This window comes from Alosa pseudoharengus, unplaced genomic scaffold (assembly GCF_046254945.1).
Source record: "Alosa pseudoharengus isolate Yale_2024_CS ecotype anadromous, Long Island Sound unplaced genomic scaffold, YU_APseudo_1.1 YU_APseudo_1.1_scf_4, whole genome shotgun sequence".
Lineage (NCBI taxonomy): Eukaryota > Metazoa > Chordata > Actinopteri > Clupeiformes > Clupeidae > Alosa > Alosa pseudoharengus.
The window spans coordinates 31629567-31653184 of NW_027468774.1; the positions used below are offsets into that span (position 1 = coordinate 31629567).

Genomic DNA, 23618 nt, shown 5'->3' on the forward strand with positions numbered 1-23618 from the left:
GATCCATGCATGTCGATGATAGACTAGTAATGACCAAGTTTTAAAACTAACGTCCTATTCTACATTTTTAGTACTGTTTACACTCATGTTTAAAGTCTCCTTCAGCGAGTCTGTTATTGTCCTTTATATACGAATCTATTTGCGTAACATTCTGTTAATAGGGTCAGCTATAGCCTATCATCCTAACCTAAAGGTGATCAAACTCTTACATTTCTATCTATCAAGTTTTGCTTGAAATGATAGACTTTAAATGCAAACCAGTTCAATAACTTTGATCAAAGTAATTTATTCTATATATATTTTTTTAAATCCGTAAAATATACAATAACAGGCATATCCCCTAAGACAGTACAATTTCAAAGTAAGACATCAATGCACTTGCAAAATAAAACATTGGGCGGGGGAAAAAAAAAAACTTGGTGTGCACAAGTCAGAAGCTTTCTCACATTGTGCTTTACAGCACCACATGGTTCAGTAAAAATGGACATTTCTGCTTTTCTCAGATCACTGGTTGCTTATGCCATGTACCAGGGTTTGTTTACAGAAATATTTGTTACTTTCTGCCACCTTGTTGAAGGAAAAATGAGTGTTCATGAGGAGTAAGGTGGGCGTGGGTTTCACTTTCAGTTAGTTGGTCAGGAACACAAAGGCCTGAAATGAGTTACAAACAATAACACAGTTGAACACAAATACTGTACTGCCTTTTTCTTTGACAGATTATCAAATATTCAAAAATATACAGATGACTGGATCATCCCCTATATGTTCAGGTATTTGTCAATCTGGAGAAATAATATTTAGAAACATGCTAGAAGTTTTTAGGAGTACTAATTAAAATGGACTTATCTGACAATTGTGGTGGGAAGTCTAGGTTTAAAATTCTCAATTTGAATGAGAGAACAGGTCAATAACAGGGTAGACAACATAAATCAAATTGAGCAAGATAGATGAATGGTTCCTCAATTAAAAAAAAAAAAATCTCATTTGATACACAACATGGTTAAATACTTCACTTTATTGTACTTCTTTTAGGTAACCAAGACTACTTGTTTGAACATTTGTGAATTCACAACCAGGTACAGTGAATCCTTGCCCTGACCTCTCAGTCTGCGTATGGCCCTGAGATGAAGCGGAACACATGTCCCAGCATCTCTCAGGAAGAGTTTAACGACCATGTGCTTGTTTATCCTCTCCCACCTACACACACACACATACACACACACACCCACACACATATTCAGCACAGTAGAGTAGGGAGAGGACTCAGGACTAAAGACTCTTACAGAGACCTTTATTCAGGGTTAACGTGAGTAAAACAATGTAAAAATTGAACGTTCAGACTTGGAGCTGGATTTTCTTTGACTGCTAAGGCATGATGGAGGGAGAGGAGACAACAGGGTGAAGAACGCAAACATAAAAAAACAAAGATGTGATTTTGTTTTTTTTTGTTTTTCTTAAAAAAAAAAGAGAGAAACGAGGAGGTACTGTATTAGCAGCAGTTTGTATTCCTTTTTTCATCATCATCATAATCATCCTCTTTTTTTCATCTTGTAATAGAGGAGCCTTTTTGGTGGGGGGCTCCAGATTGGCATGGGTACGAGTGAGTCCAGAGGTGTGCGAGGGTTACAGAACCTCATCGCTCTCGGCCGTGTGCAGCTGCGTATCGTCTGCGTCAGTCATGCTGCTCTCTTGCGACTCCTCAGCTGCTGGGGAAAAAAGGACACGGTAAACCCCACGGTGGTGGTCTCAGTGCATTAGCTCATCTCAACCTACAGACATACTAACAGTCCAATCTTACATCCCCACATCAGGGTCACTGGCTGTGAAGAGAGGAAAAACTTCAACTTGGATTTACTGAAAACAATTATATACAAGTATATAGGATAAGCCCAGATAGGCATCCTTTTCCAAACTAGTGTACAGTGATCTTTAAAAAGCTGACTTTAAATAGTAATATGATCATAATAATCTGGGCTTGTTAAAGCGTCCTACATACTCGCCACTCCCGACCGGTAGTGCGACAATGTGACGTCACGGGAGCACCGTAACCATTTATACTCGCGCGTGGTGGTCGCGACACTAGTTGCAATATTCTCCTGAATTGGCATTGGCCTCAATGGCAGTAAAAACTACCGTCTGTGATGATACTTCAGACTTCGGTTGCTGCTATACACAACTACCATCATTACCATCTAGTTTCCAAGGTGTGTGCAGATAGCTAGATAGATAGATAGATAGATAGATAGATAGATACTTTATTCATCCCGAGGGAAATTTTAGCAAGTAAGCTAGCTGGCTGGTGCTGAGAAATGAGTTTGTGTAATTTCCTGAGGTGGAAAGAGATTTTTTTCAGGTCTTAGATATCCTTTGGTTGAAAATAAATATCTTTGTTACCTTTTGCTGGATTATTGGCATGTCCCTGGGTCCTAGGTCTTTCATCTTAATTCCCTCTCTCTGGTAGCTTCATTAACTTATCCAGCAGACTATTTAAAAATCACGAACTCTCGCTGGTAACCTAGCCAGGTTAATTTCCCTCTCTTCTCTACTGACTATTCAAACATGTTTATTTAAGATGTGGGCTAGGCTATATGAAATCCTGAATGTGGTTGACGTCTGTATAGAGTCACGCATGCTCCCTGATCTTGGCTTCAAGCTCATCCTGCTTGTCGCGCGCATCTGAAAAAAAAAAATCTCCTGTGCAGGACCTGCCTGCGCGAGGCTGAAATTTCTCGTGCAACAGAGGAAATGACGCAATTTTGACGTCACATTGTCGTGCTACCGGTCGGGTGCGGCGAGTATGTAGTACGCTTAACTGATAGAGGGACCATAATTTATCAAAGTCTGCAAGGAGTTTGGAAATATCAAGAGAAGTTGATTCAGCAATGGTCTGATTTTAATATAACAGTTCAATGCTTGAACCTGTTTCCTAGGCATGGAAATGGCAGGTCTCACTTGAATAGTAGGGGTAGTCCTCAGGGATGACTGGCTCCTCGTCATCTGGGAGGTATCTTTTGTCTATGGCCTCTTTGATCTGGTTGTTGGCCCCTTTGGGGTCCAGGTCCATGGCCCAGGAGAAGTTCATGAGTGCCAGATGAGTCTGACCGAGCTTCTTATAGACCTGAGGAGGAGACAGACTCAGCATCAGTACTGAGTTTGCAAAACACCCCATACCAAAAGGTTTTTGGTAGATTTCTCCATGAAGGTGTAATGGCAAACAGTTAAAGGAGAACTCTGGCGATTTTTCATATAGACCTCCATTTCGCGAGGTCACCGAGTACTGTCGGTATGGGACAACGCTGAAAACAATTGGTTTTACCTAGCTCGAGTTGCTGCAGCCAGCAGCTAAGGCAGCCAGGCAGCTACAGCACTACACTCTTGGGGCATGAACATGGGGGCTCACCATGTTAAGCCATGGGAAACACAAACACACACATGCTTAAATAGGAAAGTCCAGCTTACCTTTCCTATTAAAAAGTAAACAAGAGACTCTTTGGGCACAATCTGTTTCAGCTCCTCCAGTTCCTGTAGGGCAGCCTGAAGACACATCATAGAAGACTCATTATTTCCGTGGTTTGTAAAAGCAGCTTGACCCATGCCCAACACATCTGCATTCATGTTGATCAACAGAAATTTAAGAGTGTTAAGAGCAGGACTGGTACAGACCTTGTACTTCTCATTCGCGAAGAGAATGGATGCCCTGTGAAATTTGCATAGTGGGTTTTTGGGGTCGATGCTGATTGCTCTGTTCAGGGTCTCCAAGGCATGATCAGATTTCTTAAGTGCGTGCTGAACCTGCAGTTAAGACAAAGGGCAGCTCAGAGGGTGGCATTCAGACTTCACTGGGAACGCACCACAGTCTTATGATGACAAGCAGAAAGTAGATTGTGTTTAAAAGAGCCACTTGGAGGAGATGTCATGAAGCCCCAGTTATAACAAGCTTCACTTGTTCTGACACTGTTGCTTCGCCCAAGGAGCCATGGCAACGCTACACAGGTTCAAAGACAGTGCCGGTTAGTACTGTGTATCTTCATTATAGAACATATCATATCAAGTTCTCAATTGACTGTTGCTGAAGTAGCTTCATGTTATATTCCTGTGTACTGAGGTTAATTATTATAGTCCATCTTGACTTTGCAAAAAATCTTGTTTTAGGGGTGGGTGACATCATGTGTGTATGCCATACAGCCATTGGAGAGAGTGAGGAAGAGAAAGTGAACGTCATGGAAGTGGCTTAAAAAAATTACGACAATTTGTTTTCGATATTAACAATGTACTACATCCCAAGTAGAACAAACGTCACCAAGGCCTATACAGGATATAGTGGAAGCAGAGAGAGACTCACCACTCCAATATGGCACAACAGCACTGAACTCTGAGGGTTGATGCTTAGGGCCTTCTTAAAGTGGATCTCTGCCAGGTTGAACTTCTCCTGCTTGTAGTAGATCATACCTAAGCCATACCTGTGGCAAGGAAAGATGGCAGAGGAGAGGGAGTTAAGAGGCACAGGAACAACTTATAACACAAATAAACACATATATTAACATCACTATTGAGACTACAGGTGCCCCAAATACAACAGAATACTGATGATCTGGCCCTTTAAAAACCCTGTAAAACACTTTTTTGAAAAGTGAATGCATTAAAGAAAAACTAAAACAAAACCAAAGGTACACAAAACACAGACATAGCTACATCTAGTCCATGTAGTTATAGGGTGCTGTGACACTGTGGTCCTACCAGGCATTGTAGTGGCGTGTGTTGAGGCGGATGGCGTTACGGAAGCACCCCAGGGCTTTCTCCAGCTCTTCCGTGAGCACGAGCTCGTGGCCCAGGAGTGTGTAAGCATATGCAAAGCTGGGGTCCACCTGGATCGCACGCGTGAAGAACTTAATGGCGATGTCATGTTCCCGCTGAAGACTGAAACAGTTACCCGCTACACACCAAGGCTGGAGATAGGGGTGGAGTGGGGCGTAAAATCAGATAAAAAGAGAAACGAGAAAAAGAGAGAGAAACACACAAAAGTGAGTACATCACAAGTCTTTTTAGACAAAAATAACCACATTTCATATTTCTATCAATAGCATAGGCTGGCCATACCTCAGGTGAGTTCTTGTCCATGTCAGTGAGGTCTTTGGACAGGGCAGAGAGTGCCACATCCTTCTGTAAGTGCCACAAAGTGGTGGAGTAGATCTCCATGCCCTCCACGCGGTAGCTCTCAATCCGCCGCACCTCTGAGAAAATCCGCTCCGCCTGGGTCAGTGACATGGAGATACAAATTTTAAAGTCTTCATAATTATCCAACCAATTACGGGTTGTCATGATAATAAATAAAACATTTCCTTGCCAGTGCAATTGTTTATTTATGACACCAAGACAACATCACTTTCTGCATATACACAACTGATTTCATAATCATGATATCCATTATACCATTACAAAGATCAAATGTTTCAGGACAACCACTCAATCATAACTAGTCTCAAATTAAATAATGACACCACTTCTCTCTATCACCCATTTTGTCTGTGCCTCTACGTGGCTGCATGCATTTGGCCAGTCTGAAGTGTGCAGATTAGGGGTGGAACGGTACATGCATCCGTACTGAACCATAACGGTACGGGTGTCACGGTTCGGTGCATGAATTTACACGGAGAATACACGGTATAAAAATAAATAAAACTTGTGCACGAATTAGTTAATGCAATGCAGAACTACTGTTAGATACGCAAGTTCTTTAGGGACACCTAATCTGTAGTCCCGCCGTAGCTCTGTGAAGCGCCTAGGTAGCCAAGGTCTGCCTATGTAGGTTACAGTTTTTTGTCAGGTCGACAGTCGAGTGAGTCAGTCAGAGATAACAGCATTAAGAATGGGTATGGCGAGTGGTGGCGACCCACAAGAGAGGTCTCTAACATTGCAAGTTTGGGAACAGTAGTAGAGTAGAGTAGAGTTACAGTAGTACAGACGAGAAAGTGGTGGATAAGACTGTGTCAGCGTTGTTTCATCAGTTGTTGGGTATGTGAGTGGAATTACATTGAACATGCTAACGCATATACGACGGCATCACCCAGATGTAGGTCTACCAATCACTGAAACGAAACAAAAAAAGTCTCCCTACAGTGCTTCACCAGCCTTTAGACATACAAATAGGGCCAAAAGGTATGGCTTAAAATTATTTTGTAATGACGGAAAGAGGTGTAAACCGTGTGGTGATTACCTTTACGTTAGGGTAACTTGTGTTGTGCTCTCACATGAAGAGCTGGCATTAAGTGTTAAGTGTCAACGCTAACCAGGCTAATAAACAAACCATGCGAAGGGTGAAGTCATGTGACTTCTAGTTGTAGGCTAGTCCGTTTATGAAATGAAAGGAGCAATTTTGTTTGTTTATTTAAAGAAAGCAAAATAGTGTGAAATGTTTACAGTTAGTAGAATATTACTGTATGTACACTGAAAAATATTGAGGCAAACTTTAGACCCTTTTATATACAACCAAACTCGGATGTTGGTCTCGCCTCGATTTTTAAAAATCATTATTCTATGTAATTTGCAATTGTCTTATTTTGTTTACAAGTTACAGATGGAGTCTGTAGATGATGTTGGCACGGGCGCCTTAATGCACAGGCTTACTTGGGCTTCAGCCCAGGGGCCTCGACCAATGGGGGCCTCTTAATAATAATAATAATAATAATAATAATAATAATAATAATAAGCAATAATGAAAATAAACGGCCGTGTCCGTATTTGCGGCGTCATTACTCTGGTGCTCTAGGTGCAGGTGGAGCGAGCCCCCCCTCTGTCTTCTCTCTCTTAAAGTGTAACAAAATGTAACAATATCCTAATAAATCCCAACTGGTGTAGAGGAGCTAGAGGAGAGGCTCAGAAACCTCCATAGCCCAGGGGCCTAGGGTTGTATTAAGACACCCCTGGATGTGGGGTACTTGTTTACTGTTTACATCTTACTTTGCACACTTCAGGCTGTTGCAGCTAGGTCAGGGGAGAGATTGTATCACTAGGTATTAGGCCCTACAGCCTGAGACATTCACAATAGTGCAGATGACTTCACAATTCATCTTCATGCCATCACTTGAGATAATATTGCCACAGAGCAAGGCAACTACTCAACCTAAGCTACCGGCATCCTTCAAAGTCAATCAGTATATCTGTCCCTGCCCTTACCTGCGTGTACTCCGCCAGCTCGAAGTGTGCGCGTCCAATCTGGCTCAGGACCCAGCCGGTGTTGTAGTGGTGAGTTGGTAGCTGGCTCAAAATGTTGATGGCCTCTTTGCAGTTGTAAGAGCAGAGAGCCACATAGCCCCGCCCAATGTCCCGCATCAGGCTCATCAGTCCATCTGAGGAGGAATAAAGGAGAGAGAAGAAGTGACTGACAGGAGGGATCCTAAGGCGGTCAGAAGACGTTCTTCATAGAGGAACCCAAGTGGCCTACCTGCAGCAGCCTTCTGCAGGGTGAAAGCCTGCAGCTGGGAGGAGCCCAGGCTGCCCTTCCCTTCAGAGATGGAGGAGTCAAGTTTGAGCAGCTCGATGCTTTCGTTCAGGTTGGAGGGCGTGATGCCCCCCTTTCCTGTCTTAGTCTTGGTCTTTCGGTTGGGGATCTTTGTGGGGAACTTCATTTTTAGCTTCTTGCTGTTCTCCTGTTAAAGGGAATGCCCAGTTAGTCAATCCACCTATGAAATATAGCACAAGCCAAGTCTATGCTCTCACTTTTAAGTCTAACAAATGTCTGCCTCCATTTCAAACCAATGATAAACCCTGTGCAATTACATTGCCCTGCTATCAAGGAAACTAACATTTCACCACCGAGAAACCTTTTTCACAGTCATCTGCCTGCTGACTATGGTTATGGTTATGGTTATGGTTATGGATTTAGCAGACGCCTTTGTCCAAAGCGACATATAAATACAAAAACAACATAATAATATTTAAAAATGAACAGGGAACAGATTAAAATCTAGGTCAAATATAGTAAGGAGAATAGTTGTAGTACACAATAATATCAATTCAATCAATAGCCTAATAAAAAAGCAATGTAAAAAAGGGGAAAGGCAATAATAAAACAAACTAGTGCTGACAAACTTTGAAACAGAAAGAGAAATTACTAAAACTGCACTGACATTTATTGGCTCCAACACTCAGGCCTATGCAGGGCTTATACAATTCAGGGCAATTGTGTGTGTGTGTGTGTGTAAGCGCTTTCAGACATACGTGTAAGACCGGAGGTTCTGCCGATGTTAAACGGTGGGGCCGTATATCTGAACGACATAACCGGTCATATGGAAGTCCGAATTCACCCGGTGTTTATACTACCCCCGACCTAGTATTTCCTCCGGACATTATGTAAATGTGCTGTGTCTGAACGAGGCATAGAACATGCGGTTAAAATTCACACCTAGTGAGAGGGCGTGTTGGTGACGTTTCTTTCGTGCGTCCATGTGGTTAAATCTGACTTAAATGCCAGTGTTATGATGGAGTGGCATAGTGCTGACATCACGGAGCTACTGTCCATTTTACAACATTTTGATAAAACACATGAAGGGAATGGCACGTTGTAGCCTACAACTGCATGGCAAGGCCAAACGAATTCAAAAGACTGAATCATCATAAGCAGAAGGCGCTGAAAAGGCAGTAGCCTACAGCGACGTCGTTGACGACAATAACAGGAGTATTTAATAAATTGTTAGCCAACACGGTTTTCTGTTCATTGATAGCCTTAGGCAGAATTAGGCTACAGAAAAGAATACAATATATTTTTTCTCTCCCGGCAGTAAAGACAGTAGATTCGTGTTTAAAATTAAATGAAAACTAAAGGTAGGCTATAGGCTTATTATGCATATGACCATCCAGAGGAGGCTGGTGATCTGTCAAGAATGATGAAGATCGTAAGATACAGATGGTTTTATTGTTGCTGTCATTATTACCACAAACACGAATTGACAACGAAACCATGGCGATCGTGGGTTATATCTTGCCTGTTTATTAGGCCATGCACAGCCCTATCAGAACTCCGTGTAGCATGCATACTGGCAGTTTTCATAAACCATCACCAACTAGTTCGCACTTTGGATATATCGTTGGATTGTGAAAAGCCCAATTTCGAATAACTACAGTACAACAGATGAGGTAGGATGCATATTTTGCAATTAGAATTTCGTGTTGGTGAGACCTGTTGCCTATCAGTAGACATGTCATCTCGAGTTCCACGACAGCTAGTGCCACCGAAATATGACACTGAAATCCTCTCACTATTGGAGTCGCTCAGATAGAAACAGCTGTAACGTGGTTAGGACACTTTTGCTGTGGAGTGGAGACGCCATAAGTTAGGTGTGGTTTTGACAATCAGAAAAGCAATATACTGAAATAGTTTAATGATGTAAAGTCAAGTGCTGGTCTGGTGTGTGTGCACGCAGTTTTTATTGATGAGTCGGAGTGGCAAGGGCATTATAAAACTTCTCGCTCTTAGGCCTACTCATACACCGCGTTGAAATGGCGTAGCTGTCTAAATTCAAATCATATCATGCTAGAGGAGAAATCGTGGGACATCCATTATTTTGTTATTCAGCACCCATGGTCAAAAATATGTTCCCGCGCGCCTGCATTACGTTGAAAACAGATAAATGTGTTTACTCGAAGCACACATACAAATTCTGTATGTGCGCACTTACGTGACTATCCTACTTCAAGTATTAGCATACGCACAATAGATTTCTCTTCTTTAGCCTATAATGCATAGGCTACACTTTAAACAAAAAGCAGCTGTGACAGGCAGCGGCCCATATATTCTGCGTCATATATCTCGCATCTTGTGAACTCTAAGCCCCCACCCCTCACTCGACAACCACACGGAGATTCTGTAATGTGCGTGTATGTCGTTCACACATACGTCCGTATAAGGTCAGTATTAGGTCCGCAGGTTAGCATCATATCTGAATCATCCGAAGGGTAGGACCTCCGTTTGACAAACCTCCGCATGTACTCCGGAGGTTATATCTGAAAGCGCTTTGTGTGTGTGTGTACCTTGGCAGTAGAACTGGCACTGGTGAAAAGTCTGGAGCTTCTCCTTGGCTGCACATTAGGAGGTGCAGCGATGGTTGGGCTCAGCACTTGAGGTGTGGTACTAAAAGACAAAGTACTTTGGTTAGGTTACCATCGAATAATCTTAACAGTATTACTAATGCTACAAGTACAACTACTTACTATATCACAATGCTCTAAGTTTGTCTATGTGGACCTACTGTGCATAACAGCCCAGTACACAGTAAGCTATTGTATAAACAATCCACTGTTTTAAAGGGCCCAAAACAGAGAATTATTGAATAATCTACATGGATAATTCTAAAGAACAATCTTAACAAAACAGCAATTTTGTCATAGACATCATCTTTGTTCATCAACAAAAACACAGTTTGTTTGTTGTTGCAGAAGGCTAGACCTATGAGAGGCGCCACCCCCACACCCCTGACACATACCTGGTTTGTGGGGCAGTGGTCTGGGTCTGGTTGAAGGGGATGGGGATGACCTCTCTGCTGTTCCCACTCTGTGCAAACACTGACTTTGTGCCAACTTGGCTGATTCGAGCGACAGACTGGAACAAAGAAAATAAAAAATAAAAAACAGTACAGTCAGAGCCCCATTGTTTCAAACATATATTTTATTACTGTATTGAATGTGAGGCCCTCCACACACACTAAATGTAAAACCCTACCCACTCAGCCGTTAAGAGAACAGAATCCTTTTCACAGCACCAAACAACATTTCCTTTAAGCCAATTTTTTTTTTAATTGATCTTAATCTTTACTAAAGCGGGACAGAGAGAAGAGAGTGCTGTACATAAGGCGTAACTGGGGTGGTGGTGATGTTGGTGATTGGTGTTTCCTTAGGGGCAAGGTAGAGGAGCATATCCTAGGGTACTGCACCTTCTTTGGTGGACCTGCAGCGGGAGGTGGCTCCATTCCTGAGCCGCTGTGACCATAGCTCTGCAGGTACGTGGGGTCTCCCGGGCTGGGCTCCAGGGGCAGGATACCAAAACTGAGGGGTATTTCACAAAGGCAGAATTAAAAAAATCCAAGTGACAAAGCGAGGCTTGACCAAGCGTGGTCTGGTCATCCTAGCACAACGTTTCACTAACGGCAATCCAGGATGAGTAGAAGCGACTAGGACAAGCCAGGTTTAAGTTTTCCAGGATACGTGCGTGTTCTCGTTTTTCCTCCAAACAACCCACGGTTGGAATTAAAAAGACGCAGCAAATAGAGTCATTCACACAATGTGAGCAACCGATTTTGATATAGAATAACAGCGAAATAAAGTTTTTTTGGAGAAACATGGCTATTTCTGTAATACAGGGAAAGAAGGCGTAGTGCACCAACTGAATACAAATTTATGTATGCACCCACATGTGTGAGTGCTTCCTAATATCGGCATGTGACGTCATTAGGAAAGCGTTTACCACTGCAAAGATGCACATAGTATGACTTTATGCCTTTATATGACTTTATGTGCCATCTCTTTTGTGAAACTAAGTCGAGGCTAAATTCAGCCAGGATAACCAAAAATCCTAGTCTCATTGCCAGAGTGTCTCACAGAGACAATTCAAATTGTGCTTTCACGAGAACTCTGGATTTCCAGGGTACAAAAATCCCAGTTTAATCCTTTATCTAGGTTTTATGAAATACCCCTCTGGGAATTCACATAAGCAAACACACACGTCATGGGCCATAATACCTGTAAGTACCTGCAGGTACCAGTGAGTGTTGTTACAGTCTGTCATTAACTTAATCCCATTATTCAATCATCCAGTCTATACTGAAATCATAACCATGAATCAGTATTCAATGAAACAAATGCAATCACCAGTGTATAATCATTTTATTCAAATGTGCCAGGTATATGTAGTAACCATTTTATAAAAACCTCAGCCTCTTATTGCTTAAATATTTGCACACCTATGAAGTAGTCCCCGATTTATTTATTTTTTAACCACATTACACATCAATTCAGCAAGTTTGTTGTGGAGTTTAAATAGTCTGTTGCATTAGGAGTTATAAGTACAGAGTAAATATGTCTGAATTAGCTTTTACTACAATTGCACTACATCTGGGCTGAGGATCACAGCAATTGTACAAAGCTAAGGTTCAACAGAATGATGCGATGCTAATTTGGCAATGAGCGGTATGAACTAATGACTGGGCTTTGGCCGTTATCAGTCAATCATTTAGAACTAGTTTGTCCAGCAAGTTCAGAAAATATTTCATGTGTGGCAGAGATTCTAAACAAGTTTGGAATAATTGACTTCAATAATATGTACATGCTGGTGTAGCATTACCATCTATAACCTGCACTCCACTCAAATTTGTACATTTCACCTGTTCTGCTAATCTTGTTTTAACTATGGGGTTTAGTTGATTTTTACTTGAATTTTGGAGATTTGCCCTCTATATCTTTAGCCTGGCCCCACCCGTCTGGTATCTCCGCTCATTTTCATTTCACGGAGATCTTCCTCTCAAAGTGTTGACGAAGCAGGGAGTCTGGTGTACCAGGCTATTGTCTGTTCAGAGAGCTCAAAGAATTCTACCAATACAGGGAGTGTAGAATGGAGGCCAGCTGTGGCAGCCATATTAGGAGGCAGGGATAAGGCTGCAAGCACACAGAGAACAGACCTCCTCCTCTCCACCACACAGAGCCAATGCTGCCTACTGCAGTCTGTAAACATAAAGCTCACAGACACAAGGGCAGCCTGCCACTTCCCTTCACATTAATAGTTTTCCTCTCAAAAATCTATGAGCGAAGATTGCACATGGGTCACGCAGGTAGAGTTATGAGTGAATATAGATTATTCAACGCCGATTATTACATTTTTAAAATCATAACCTTGACCTCATGATTTAAACATGATGCACAAGTTAAGGCTGCATAAAATATATTGTTAATGCGTGGATTAGTGCAAGTTAACTGTATATAAGTATAAGTATATATACTTATTTGATCCCGTGAGGGAAATTTGGTCTCTGCATTTATCGCAATCCGTGAATTAGTGAAACACACTCAGCACACAGTGAACACACACTAATCCCGGCGCAGTGAGCTGCCTGCTACAACAGCGGCGCTCGGGGAGCAGTGAGGGGTTAGGTGCCTTGCTCAAGAGCACTTCAGCCACTTCAGCTTCCTACTGGTCGGGGTTCGAACCGGCAACCCTCCGGTTACAAGTCCGAAGTGCTAACCAGTAGGCCACGGCTGCCCATATATGTGCCATGAGTCTTGGATTTGTGGAGTAATCATATGAAAGACTGAAGTGCATGCACATTTTCTAATCATACCTTGCTGTGTGTGTGTGTGTGTGTTACCTGGGTGTGAGGGGGCTGAGGGCAGCGGGGCCTCCCAGCAGACTGCGGCCGCTCTTGGGCTTGTTTTGCGGCTGCTTGCTGAGAACCGAGCCGCCCGTGCCCAGAGGCACTGAGTCGGGCGAGATCACCGAAGAGTCTATGTAGGACATGGACGAGTCTGTGCTCAGGGTAGAATACTTGGTGTTGGATGACTCCAGGTTGAGGCGGTTTAACTCCTGAGATTGAGACAAGTAAAAGGGAGAGGAGTTTTATTAAGGACCTTTAAGACATAAGTACAGCACCTGAAGGGTGCAACCAAAATAGAAATGTGGGTTTATGGCAGACATGTTAAATCCAGGATATTTACAACTATGTATATATTTATATACAAATATGGTCCTTTGCAAACAGTGGTAAATGGCATCTATACTGCAAACTGTTTCATCACTGTATGATGGTTGAGGAGAAACTCACACAATGTTGACTGCCAGTAACGCTTTGTTTCCAAACCGCCAGTGTAATGTGACTACCTGTTTTTCAGACATGTATTTCGCCAGTCTTAAAAATACTTGTGCTACATGACAATGTTATTATAACATCTCCAAACTCAGCACTGCTTCCAAATGAGTAATGGCTCACAACTACACATAATACAAAATGCCACAATTTCTAACTTATTCCATAAGTAAAATCAACAATAAAATTACATATTTCCATCACTAAATTCTCACACCTTCAGTTTAAATGCATACCCACCCATCTCTCCCTTGTGTTAGTCTCTGCATTTCAATCAAAGATTCTACTGTAGAGTAACATTCTATTGGTCCTTACATAAGAGGTTCCCCATCATCAAATCAAAAAATGGCTGCTGTTCATCACAAGTGGGTCACATGTCTGCACATTAGCGCAATTTTCTCAGAAATATACATTTTACTTTCTGCGTTGCGGTTACCACATCAGTAACATCATGACCATGTCATAAAATTATTGCTGTTCCACTTTTTGGGTGTCTGTCGTACAAAAGCCATCCCACATTACCTTCATCAATGTCTACTTTCACTCAGACAATTCTACAATATTAGGCCAACTGAATTTACTCTACAGTCCTCAGCAAGGTCAAGTCGGGCCATGTCAAAGCAGTGCACTCCACAGGCATGGTGGAGCAGTTGGAATGTCACTGCCTGACAATAAGTTGGCCCTGGCAAGTCTGTATCACTTTTGATAACAACGTCTGCTAAATACCAGTCAACTTTAACCTTACGTGAAGCTTGTTTTTCACTACCATGTAACCTTAAATCAATTTGCATGAATTCCAGCTTTTGTGGGGCGGGAAGAGGGGAATGAAGACATACTAAGGTGTCCTGTGGTGTCTCCATGAGGATGCTGTCCACTGGGCGGTGGGCTGGGTTGTGACTGGGTGTATGGGCAGGGCTGATTGGTGGCTGGTTGACGCCGCCTCCACTCCCACTGCTGAAGTTTTGCAGGGACATCAGTTTGAATATCTGCTCTGGGTCAGGTCGTTCTCCTGCAGAACACATACACTGAAATTAGACCAGCTAAATGATGAATTTGACCATTTGTTTGTCCGTGGCTGGGAGACGTTCACATTTTTAAAAGTTAATTTCCACCCATTGCCCACACACACAAGCATCTGTCATGTAGCTATAGGCTACTTTCACATCATATAACATCTAGCACAATGTTTTCTGTTTTATTCAATCCACCAATGCGTGACCTGTGGCTTACTAGATCAAAGTCAGTATTGCCACCATTGTTGCCATATGCAACAATGACTTCAATAACTATGGACTTTGAATAAGAAAAATCAGAAACTCACCAATTTGACAGAGGGACTCAAAGGGAGACCAAAGAAAAGGATTCAAACTCAGGCTCTTCTGATAGCACTCTGAACCTTTGGCAAGCCGGTCTGTTTTGCTATAGGGCAAACATTAAACATGGTCAGTCATAAATAAATAAATAAATAAATAAATAAATGTGTTTCTTACGACCCAAAGCGATCCCTGCATTGTTACATTCAGGGGTTAAAGTGGGCCAGAACGCAGTAAATAAATAGATTCAAAATACCAACGATATAGTGCGATGGTATTGTAAAATTAGTTAAAGAGTTATTTTTTTTTGCATGCACCGTCAAATTGCACCCTGCCTCTCCTTCAGGTTCACCCTGGTCCCGCCTTCATGCGTTTCCCACCCCCTTTGTCCATTCTCGACATTATGTTCTCGGGGTTCTCCTGTCTGATTTGAGTGCATTTGTGGCGGTTCACGCATGCAGATAAAGTCGCTATGTTTACAGTTGCTGTTCTAGCCTGAGCAAGTGGATGTTGGAGTGGAGTTAAAGTCGTAGGTGAAGTAATGTTCAAATTCCACAATTTAAACATGACAACAAATACAACTAAAATAACAAGACTGAATAAGACTATTTGCAGGGTGGTATATGGCTCTAGATGTTCATCTGCTGGTCAATGACAAACGTTATATAAAATATTGCCCATGAATACTTATTTCCTAATTAGAAAACACATTGATAATGTTAAGGTCACACAATCTGTCCACAAAGGAAACCAGTGCAAATCAAGTCACAGTACAGGTCGCAGCACGTACACTAGAACTGAACTGTAAAATCTGAAGTCTAGGTTCAACTAAACTGTTTGTGGAGTATTCGCCACACAGATATCACTCACAGCCTCGAGCATCACACGAACGAAGCGCCAAGTTGCTCTGATAAATGGTCCGCAAGAAAATTATCATTGAACTTGCATAGAATGTAATAATATTTTAATTTTGCACAGAGCTCAGCACACTCATTACTCTCAGTGAAATATCTCACTCTTCTCTCAACACATGGCAAACTGTATAGCACAATAAACAGCTGACCTTCCCGAATATGAGGCCATAAAGTATGTCTCTGTACAATAAGCAATTTCCGAGTAATCTACATGGTCTCTAACTTTGGGCCAGAATGTTACAAACTATTTATGTCAGTACATACATTTTTGTAAATTGCTTAGCCATAGAGTATTTCACCATCATGTTTCTTTTATTGCCAGATCCCAAACAATCCCACCTACACAGATATATATATATATATATATATATATATATATATATATTTCTACTGGCATGCTTCCTACTGTAGTAACAATAATGCAAAAAATGTGAAGGGGAAAGAAATCATGGCATGCAAATATAAAGGCTAACATAAGACATATGCACATATTATCACACCATACTTTCCCAGATATGGGTAGTTCAGATGGTCATGAAAAAGGAAGATACATTATGTACAGATGGAGTGCTAAAATGTACACTATTTTGGACCATTTCTGTGTAAACTGAACTGTGAAACTCCCAAAATATGCTTTGTGGTTGTATTGCAGTATCATCATAACTATTCTGAAGTGCAAAATAGGCTACAGCACAAATATTTCCATCCATAGATAAAAAATAAACAAGTCTAACCCCTGAATTTCTTTTCAAAGTGCACCAGATTGATACATTCAAATGTTAAAATATACAGCATTTTCTTACAGGGGAGCATGCCCACGGACTTGTGCCCCATTGCGCCCCATTGCAGTTCTAGTGACGCCCCTAGTACAATATGGGAGATATTTTGACTGGATGTGAGAATAGCCACAGGTGACCAAGATGCTAACAATTCTTGTATTGCTACACCACGACACTCAATATATTATCCCACCGTGAGCACTATATTATCCCACTGTAAGTCATTAACAATAGCCTACTCAGACAATAGTTTTCATATTAAAGGGATACTTCACCGATTTGCATTCAGCTTTGTATCATTAGAAACCCGGTGGTATTTTTGAATGATTGTGCTTCTCTCCCTCATTTCCCCCTGAGATTAGATATCTGTATTTCTTGCCTGGAAAAAATACTCTGATGATTCAAAAATGGTCATTTTGCAGCATCAGAGGATTTTTTGGCCAGAGGCTGGAGACTACATCGCTAGTTCTGCCTGTTTTTAAGTCGCCCAGAGAGGATGGGACCTCACTCCCAGAATGTACAAATAGTGTCCGCCATCTTTCTTTGAAGCTATGCCAACAGGCTGGGCTCTTGCTCTTCGGAGAAAGCTGAGAAGTAACGACGGTGGCGGAAGGTAGTTTTGAAACTGATATGGTAGAAGAAGATTTTGAAGATCTGGGACGCTAATCCGATGCTTGTGGCTACCTGTACAAGCCGCAATACAACAAGGAACAGAGGTGTTTGAGGATGATGGAGGAAGAGGAGGCGGCTGCAATAGCTGCTGCAGCAAAGGTCCAAGACCTAAAATGTGTGACTTTCATGCTTTAAGCAGCCTACTGTAGGGACCAGTCAACATGCTAGTTCAGACATAAGCTTTGCAAATAAACTCAGACGTATTTTGGTTACAATGACGGGGTTATCTGTTTGTAAAGTCTCTATTTGTCATCAATGTTTTGAAATCAGCACTTTGCCAGCAAGGAGTACTTTGTGGGCAGTTGTGAAAAAGTTCACTTGCTAACATAACATAAACTGGCTGGCAGACACCTCGCAAATAATCTCAGAAATCTAAGCAAGAAAAGGCCAAACAAATAAGATTAATATTTCAGCACGGCAGTGTATGGAGTTAGCCATTCTACCGACTACCATTTCGGGGGTGAGCGACGCCGGCTACCCCTCAAGTAGCTAGGCTTGCATTTGCAACGTTGATTTAAAATGGTTTAACCTGCAGTCTAGGCTACTTACAGATTGTACTGATTAGCCAACCACTAATGTGTTGTGAATAGCATTCACATTACATGCTACATTGCCCTGCATACAGGGATATTGAAGATGAGACGATTTTCAATGTTTACTAAAGACATCATCATGTCAATAATCATTGCTTTTGTCTCTGAATGCCACATGCTGCCAGTTTAGGAGCAATTATTAGTTATTCACATTAGCCTTAACTCTACTGATAACATTGTCTGCCTATTTACTTCACCTTTTACCCATGTTAATGGTTCAAACTTCACGTATTCTTCATCAAACAGACTAAAAATTAGGCCCCCTGTGACATTCGTAGACATCTCTCCTCGCTGGCTCACATCACTAATCCAGCTGACACGCTAGCTCACGCATAGGATTTCCAAGAGAAAAATTACACAAAAAAGCATAATGACACAACAAAGTTATGTAAGATGTAATGATTGAGTTCTTGAACCTCTTCCAAAAATCACTGATTCTTTGAACTGATGGTTGAAAGGCCAGGCCAAATACATATAAAACACATACCCCTCCATTTGAAATCCACCAAGTCTTGCCTATGTCACAGTATCAAACAGAGGACATGTGCAAAATGAAGAAGTATTTAGTGCTCTTTACCAGTAGATTTGACCAAGCAGAGCCAATGTGAAGCAAGCAGAGTCTCCGAACTCTGTGACGATGTCATCCTGACTTTTCTGTTTATTCAGGACTCCTCCAGTCAGAATCTGTTCTCCCTCTGCAAGTCTGAGGGAATGCACACACAAATACACACACCATGAATACATAAATTGAAACAAACACACATTACATACACACCAAATATGAACCAGCAGACGTACAAACACACACTGACAGGAATCAGACACTCATTAAGATATGCACGTTATCTAGGCACATACAGACATACTGAACAATCCTCATTTCTTGAAATGTTTATAGACATTTAGGTGTTCTTTGTCTACATATAATAAATACCAGCTTTGATCTTTAAGCTTTTCGAAAGTGAAGAAGCTCTCTCTAGCAATTAGTTACAATATATGATCCGAACACTTCACTCTGTGGTGTCAAGTGAACATTAAAAGCATAGCCTTATTTGAAGTTCACAGTGTGTGGCCAAAATATACATTGCCATCCACAAAATATCAAAGCAGCAAACATTTAACCATCAAAACCTACTGACAGGATGCTGGCATCAAGCCTGGGTCTGCCTGAGTGACCCAAGAAAATCATAGATGTGTCACCTTTTCACCTTTTTTACTCACCCTCCCCAAATAGAAAACCAACAATAGCAGACATAAAGAAGCATGTATTGCTACCAACTGACATTTTTTGTCCAATAGCCCAAATACTATCAGCATCCCAACAATATATTAGAATAAATGGATGAGGCACATACTTGCTGAGCTCTACACAGCACTTGGCCAAGAGGTATTTGCATTGCGGTGTGGTGCAGCTGTGACCCTTCAGAAGGTGGTAGGCCTTGTAGGCCTTTCCGGATCGGTAGTAGCATGTGGCTAACAGGAAGAGAGCCTCCTCTGAATGCACTGTTGAGGAAAAGAGAGGAGGAAGAAGAGGAAAGGACAGAGAGGGTAGTGAGTAAACCATCATAAGTACCAGATAGGGTACCTGGTGGGATTGTTTTTCTCCAATGTATTTTATCTTAATTACAGTTCTTCACTGAGAGTCTACTACAACCAAAGTCCTTTTAGGCAAGTCCCTCCACTCGGCGGCCATATTGCAACGCTTTTTGGGCACTTATCGGGCATGTACTTCGGCAGACATGCGCGTGCGCAAGGCTTCAAGACACCAACCTTGCTCCAGCGGTGAGATCACAACACATGATTGGCACGTCTTCACAACACACCACATGATTTGCTCAATGTATTCACAACACACCACATGATTGGCTCAATGTATTCACATGTCGACGTTTTGCCGCGGAAGGGGTGGGATATGTGTAGACAACTGCCATATTGGGGTAAACTAACCCCATGCATTTCTATAGAGGATTTTTTGAGTGCTGTGTCTCCTCATTAGAAAGTCTCTGCTACAACCCCACTGATGATAATGGTTCTTTGTGGAGGTCTTTAGGTTTCTAGGCAAAGCTCTAGAAAGAAATGCATCCAAATGATTTTCAAACAACAAGCCGGGCCTTATGAAAGCGCTGACAGTGTAGCCATTCTGTTCCATTCATCTCAATACCACTCAGGTGTCAAATTAATCACAGCCTTTGATGACTGTATCAGCCTCACAACCCATAATCATATTCAGTCTGAACATTTCTCTCTGATTCTTTATCTCAGTGATTTTTACTATATAAATGCTCCATGTGATAAAAAGTGTGTGGTTTCTGATAAAAGCAACAGTAAATATGATTTGCACATGTGTATCTGTGTGTCTCTACTGCACAAAGCAAGTTGCCATCATGACACAAGCTTCTTAATCTAATTTAGAAGATGCACACGTGCCTCCTAACTTCATACAGGAAAAATTGAGCTTGTAAACATACTGAATGGGATGACAAACGCCCAGGTCGTTTGCAGACTTGTACCAATGAGTCAGACTTGAAACAAAACACTATTCTTCAAAATAAAATCAGCAGAGGTATTATAGGGCTAGACAAGACTGTGACTGATACACGTTTAGCCTCCTTTACCTTCAGCATAGAGTCTTTCAGCCAGGAAAACTGCATCACGATAGGCATAGTGGTTTAAAGCGTGCCAAACAGCAGCCTAGAAGAGAAAATCGAAGAAATTTTAGAAATAAAATGTGATAGACATGAGTTAACATTAAACTCCAAGGTGCAGGCATCTTTACAGAGATGTGTCATGGAACCAGAGACTGCTATGGTTATGACATGTCAAACAAACCACATACCCAGACGACACAGAGGCATCAGCACTCTCTTTACTGTAAATGCAGAGGGAGCTACGGGCTCGTTAATTAGCTAGCAATCACACTGAGATAGAGCGAAAGGGAAAAGAGAGGGCTCTGAAAAGTCAAATGCAAAGACTAACGATGTCCTTGAGGGCCTCTGCACTAAACGGGATGATTTTAGGGCTCACGCTAACGCATACTATAGTATATACTCATCCCTCATCGTCTAAGCAGCAGGTCAGGAGCAGACGGGTATCACAAGTAACATGTATAGCAATCAAACTGAGCGTCTGACCCATCAGTTTACGATGCCATAACATTAACGTTACCCTACATACATAACCGACGGGGGGGGGGGGGTGGTCAGCTGGCGTTAGGTTCCCCAGTTTTAGTTACTGGTAAGTAACGTTAAGACATAACAAAGAGCAAAGGCATGCCAAATGTTTAGTGTTACTTTACATATTAATTAGCCAGCTAACCGGCATGGCAAGAGGTCCGATTATGTTATATCAAGACGGACTCATCATCTAATTCATAACTACGAATCATTAACCTTACTTAAGGATGTGTCGTACCTTGGAGGTGTCTGACAGCTTGGCAAGACACATTTTAAAGACTTGATGTGATTTAGAGACCATTCAGTGTTAGCAAGCTACGTTAGTTATCAGGTTAAGGCCATGAATGCCTATATTAACAGTTAGGTAGCTAGATAACTAGCTTGCAAAACTAGCAGATAAGAGGTAACCCTCCTTTTAGCCAGCGGTACGAGCTTGCACGGTAACGTTAGTGTTAGGTGAACTGTTAACAATAAACTGCTAGCTGATAGTCAATGCGTTTATCCAACAAAGTAACCTTGCCAGTTTAGCAAATGTGCCTATAGTGACTGTCAACTTGCTAGCCTTGTATGACAAATGGTATGCCTGATATGCAAGCTAGTTAGCATTGCAGTAAAGATCTCAGGTAGCAACGGGTTAACGTCAACGTTAGATGCTAGCAATTAGTAGCTTGCTAGCATGTTAGCTAACGTTATCAAGCTGCCTTTTAGAAGATAACGCAGACATTTGTCAAGTCATAGCATACTATCCATAACACACCAGTACAAACTTCTTGCAAAATTTAACCATTATATATCCAGTGCTCTTCTCTATATTATTAACACAATTGTTAAATAGCTAGCTAGCTGTACAAGCTAGGCCGGGCCATTTGTTTTGAGGCCGCAGTGTAGAAGTAGTGGGGTTTCCCGTTAGCGAAGTGTAAGCTCTGCTTCATATTAGTGTAAGCATTCATGCATTTGACAACAAACCTTGAACAAACATTTTATTTTGTCGACCTACCTGGACAGGTTCCTGCAACACCGTCATTCCGTTGCCAAGCACCTTTGCTCTTCTCCTTTTTCGTTTCCCTCTTTCTCCTATACCTTTCTTAGTTCAGTATCCAGGCCAGAAGTAGATACGAAGATTTGAACATACCAACCGTTATCGGCGACAACGAAAACTTCCGGACATTTCCGATTCAAATATATTTGGACGAAGAAAACCGATTACTGCCGAGGATAACCGAAACACATCTACCATAACATTGCAGGCAAAAAGTCGCTTGCTCTGTACAGAAAATACAAGTTTTACATTTCTATATGTTCTACAAATATTTTAAATTTAAGATTCCAAGAGAAAGGGCAATTTAAAAATAATTTCATATAACCAAGGATAACTAAAACAGAGAGGGTTAAAGCTAGTAATCAAGGATCTTTGACTAAAAAGCTAAACAAAAGTGTCAATTGTAAGTTTGTCAGTTTAAATTAGAAATGGCTCTTTCAAATGATATATGTATATATGTATGTATATATTATATATGTTCATGTTTTCCATAGACGGCCATAGGCCTAGTCTGTATGATGTTGTTGCACATTGCTTTTGAAAACATGCTTGGACAATGGTACTTTACCTCGAAGAATGTAATGTTGTGATCAGGGATAATGCACGTAATGCAGCAAAGGCTATGGAGGAGTGTGGTGTCACTAGCTTGGGTTGCATGACACACACTTTGCAGCTTATTGTGAATGGGTGTCTTTAGCCAAAGAAGCGCCGGTGTTGTGTTGCCATTGGAGGAAAAGCTAGTTGGCCACTTTAAACATGTTCGTGTCGCCACCTGCCGTTTAAGGAAGTACAAACCTAATTAGGAATGAAAATAAATTAGGGCTGTCAAAATAACTGATTATTTTCTATTAATTAATTTGAGAAAAATAGCGCAGATTAATCGATTCTGTATGACCTTTGACCCCGAGCCGTTCTAGTCAGTAACCATTAAACTACGGCCCGCCACCTCATTTTGGGTGGCCCCCCAAAACATGTCCGTGGTATATAGCATCTGGCCCGCACGGGAGTACGACATCGTCAAACTATGACCTCCGTAATTTTCCCCATTCATTCTCTATGGCGAGTCTTAACCATACACTGTATATATAGTTCTATATCTGTTTATGCACATGTGTGCATGTGTAATGGGTTAACATGGCCCCTGGAGGCAAACATACGCAAAAAATGGTTATCCTAGGCCCTATGGTTCTCAAGATATTCACAGAAACTCTGTTGGTGCACAGTCACTAAATTTACATATAAATTAATTTATTGTATGGCCCCCCGTGAACGAAAGTCCATGAAACTTGGC

At 41.6% G+C, this 23618-nt stretch overlaps 1 protein-coding gene and 1 non-coding gene across 3 annotated transcripts; both read right to left on the minus strand.

Annotated features, from left to right (window-relative positions):
- Nucleotides 1-266: 266 nt before the first annotated feature.
- On the minus strand, nucleotides 267-22422 carry cdc27 (cell division cycle 27). Of its 2 annotated transcripts, none has more exons than XM_076265898.1 (19): nucleotides 22286-22422; nucleotides 20731-20806; nucleotides 19471-19618; nucleotides 18693-18818; nucleotides 15166-15263; nucleotides 14681-14853; nucleotides 13350-13564; nucleotides 10926-11037; nucleotides 10479-10594; nucleotides 10027-10126; nucleotides 7442-7646; nucleotides 7174-7346; nucleotides 5098-5250; nucleotides 4738-4946; nucleotides 4343-4460; nucleotides 3664-3792; nucleotides 3460-3534; nucleotides 2953-3118; nucleotides 267-1703 (listed from the first exon to the last, which is right to left on the minus strand). In XM_076265898.1, the coding sequence occupies exons 1-19, from the start codon at nucleotides 22310-22312 to the stop codon at nucleotides 1624-1626; spliced, it is 2499 nt and encodes an 832-aa protein (XP_076122013.1). In that variant the 5' UTR covers nucleotides 22313-22422; the 3' UTR covers nucleotides 267-1623. The 2 variants fall into 2 exon arrangements, with proteins under 2 accessions (XP_076122013.1, XP_076122012.1); XM_076265897.1 differs by having other exon boundaries at nucleotides 267-1706.
- Nucleotides 3874-4008, minus strand: LOC143103390 (small nucleolar RNA SNORA76). Its single transcript, XR_012982807.1, has one exon. It is a non-coding gene; the product is annotated as a small nucleolar RNA SNORA76 (small nucleolar RNA).
- Nucleotides 22423-23618: the final 1196 nt, after the last annotated feature.

Coding starts and splice junctions, on each gene's coding strand:
- cdc27 (XM_076265897.1), bottom strand. CDS start 22,312: ATGACGGTGTTGCAGGAACCTGTCCAG. Junction 19,619..20,730: donor TGAAAGACTCTATGCTGAAG/GTAAAGGAGGCT, acceptor TTTCCTCAACAG/TGCATTCAGAGGAGGCTCTC. Junction 15,264..18,692: donor CTGCTTGGTCAAATCTACTG/GTAAAGAGCACT, acceptor TTTGCCCTATAG/CAAAACAGACCGGCTTGCCA.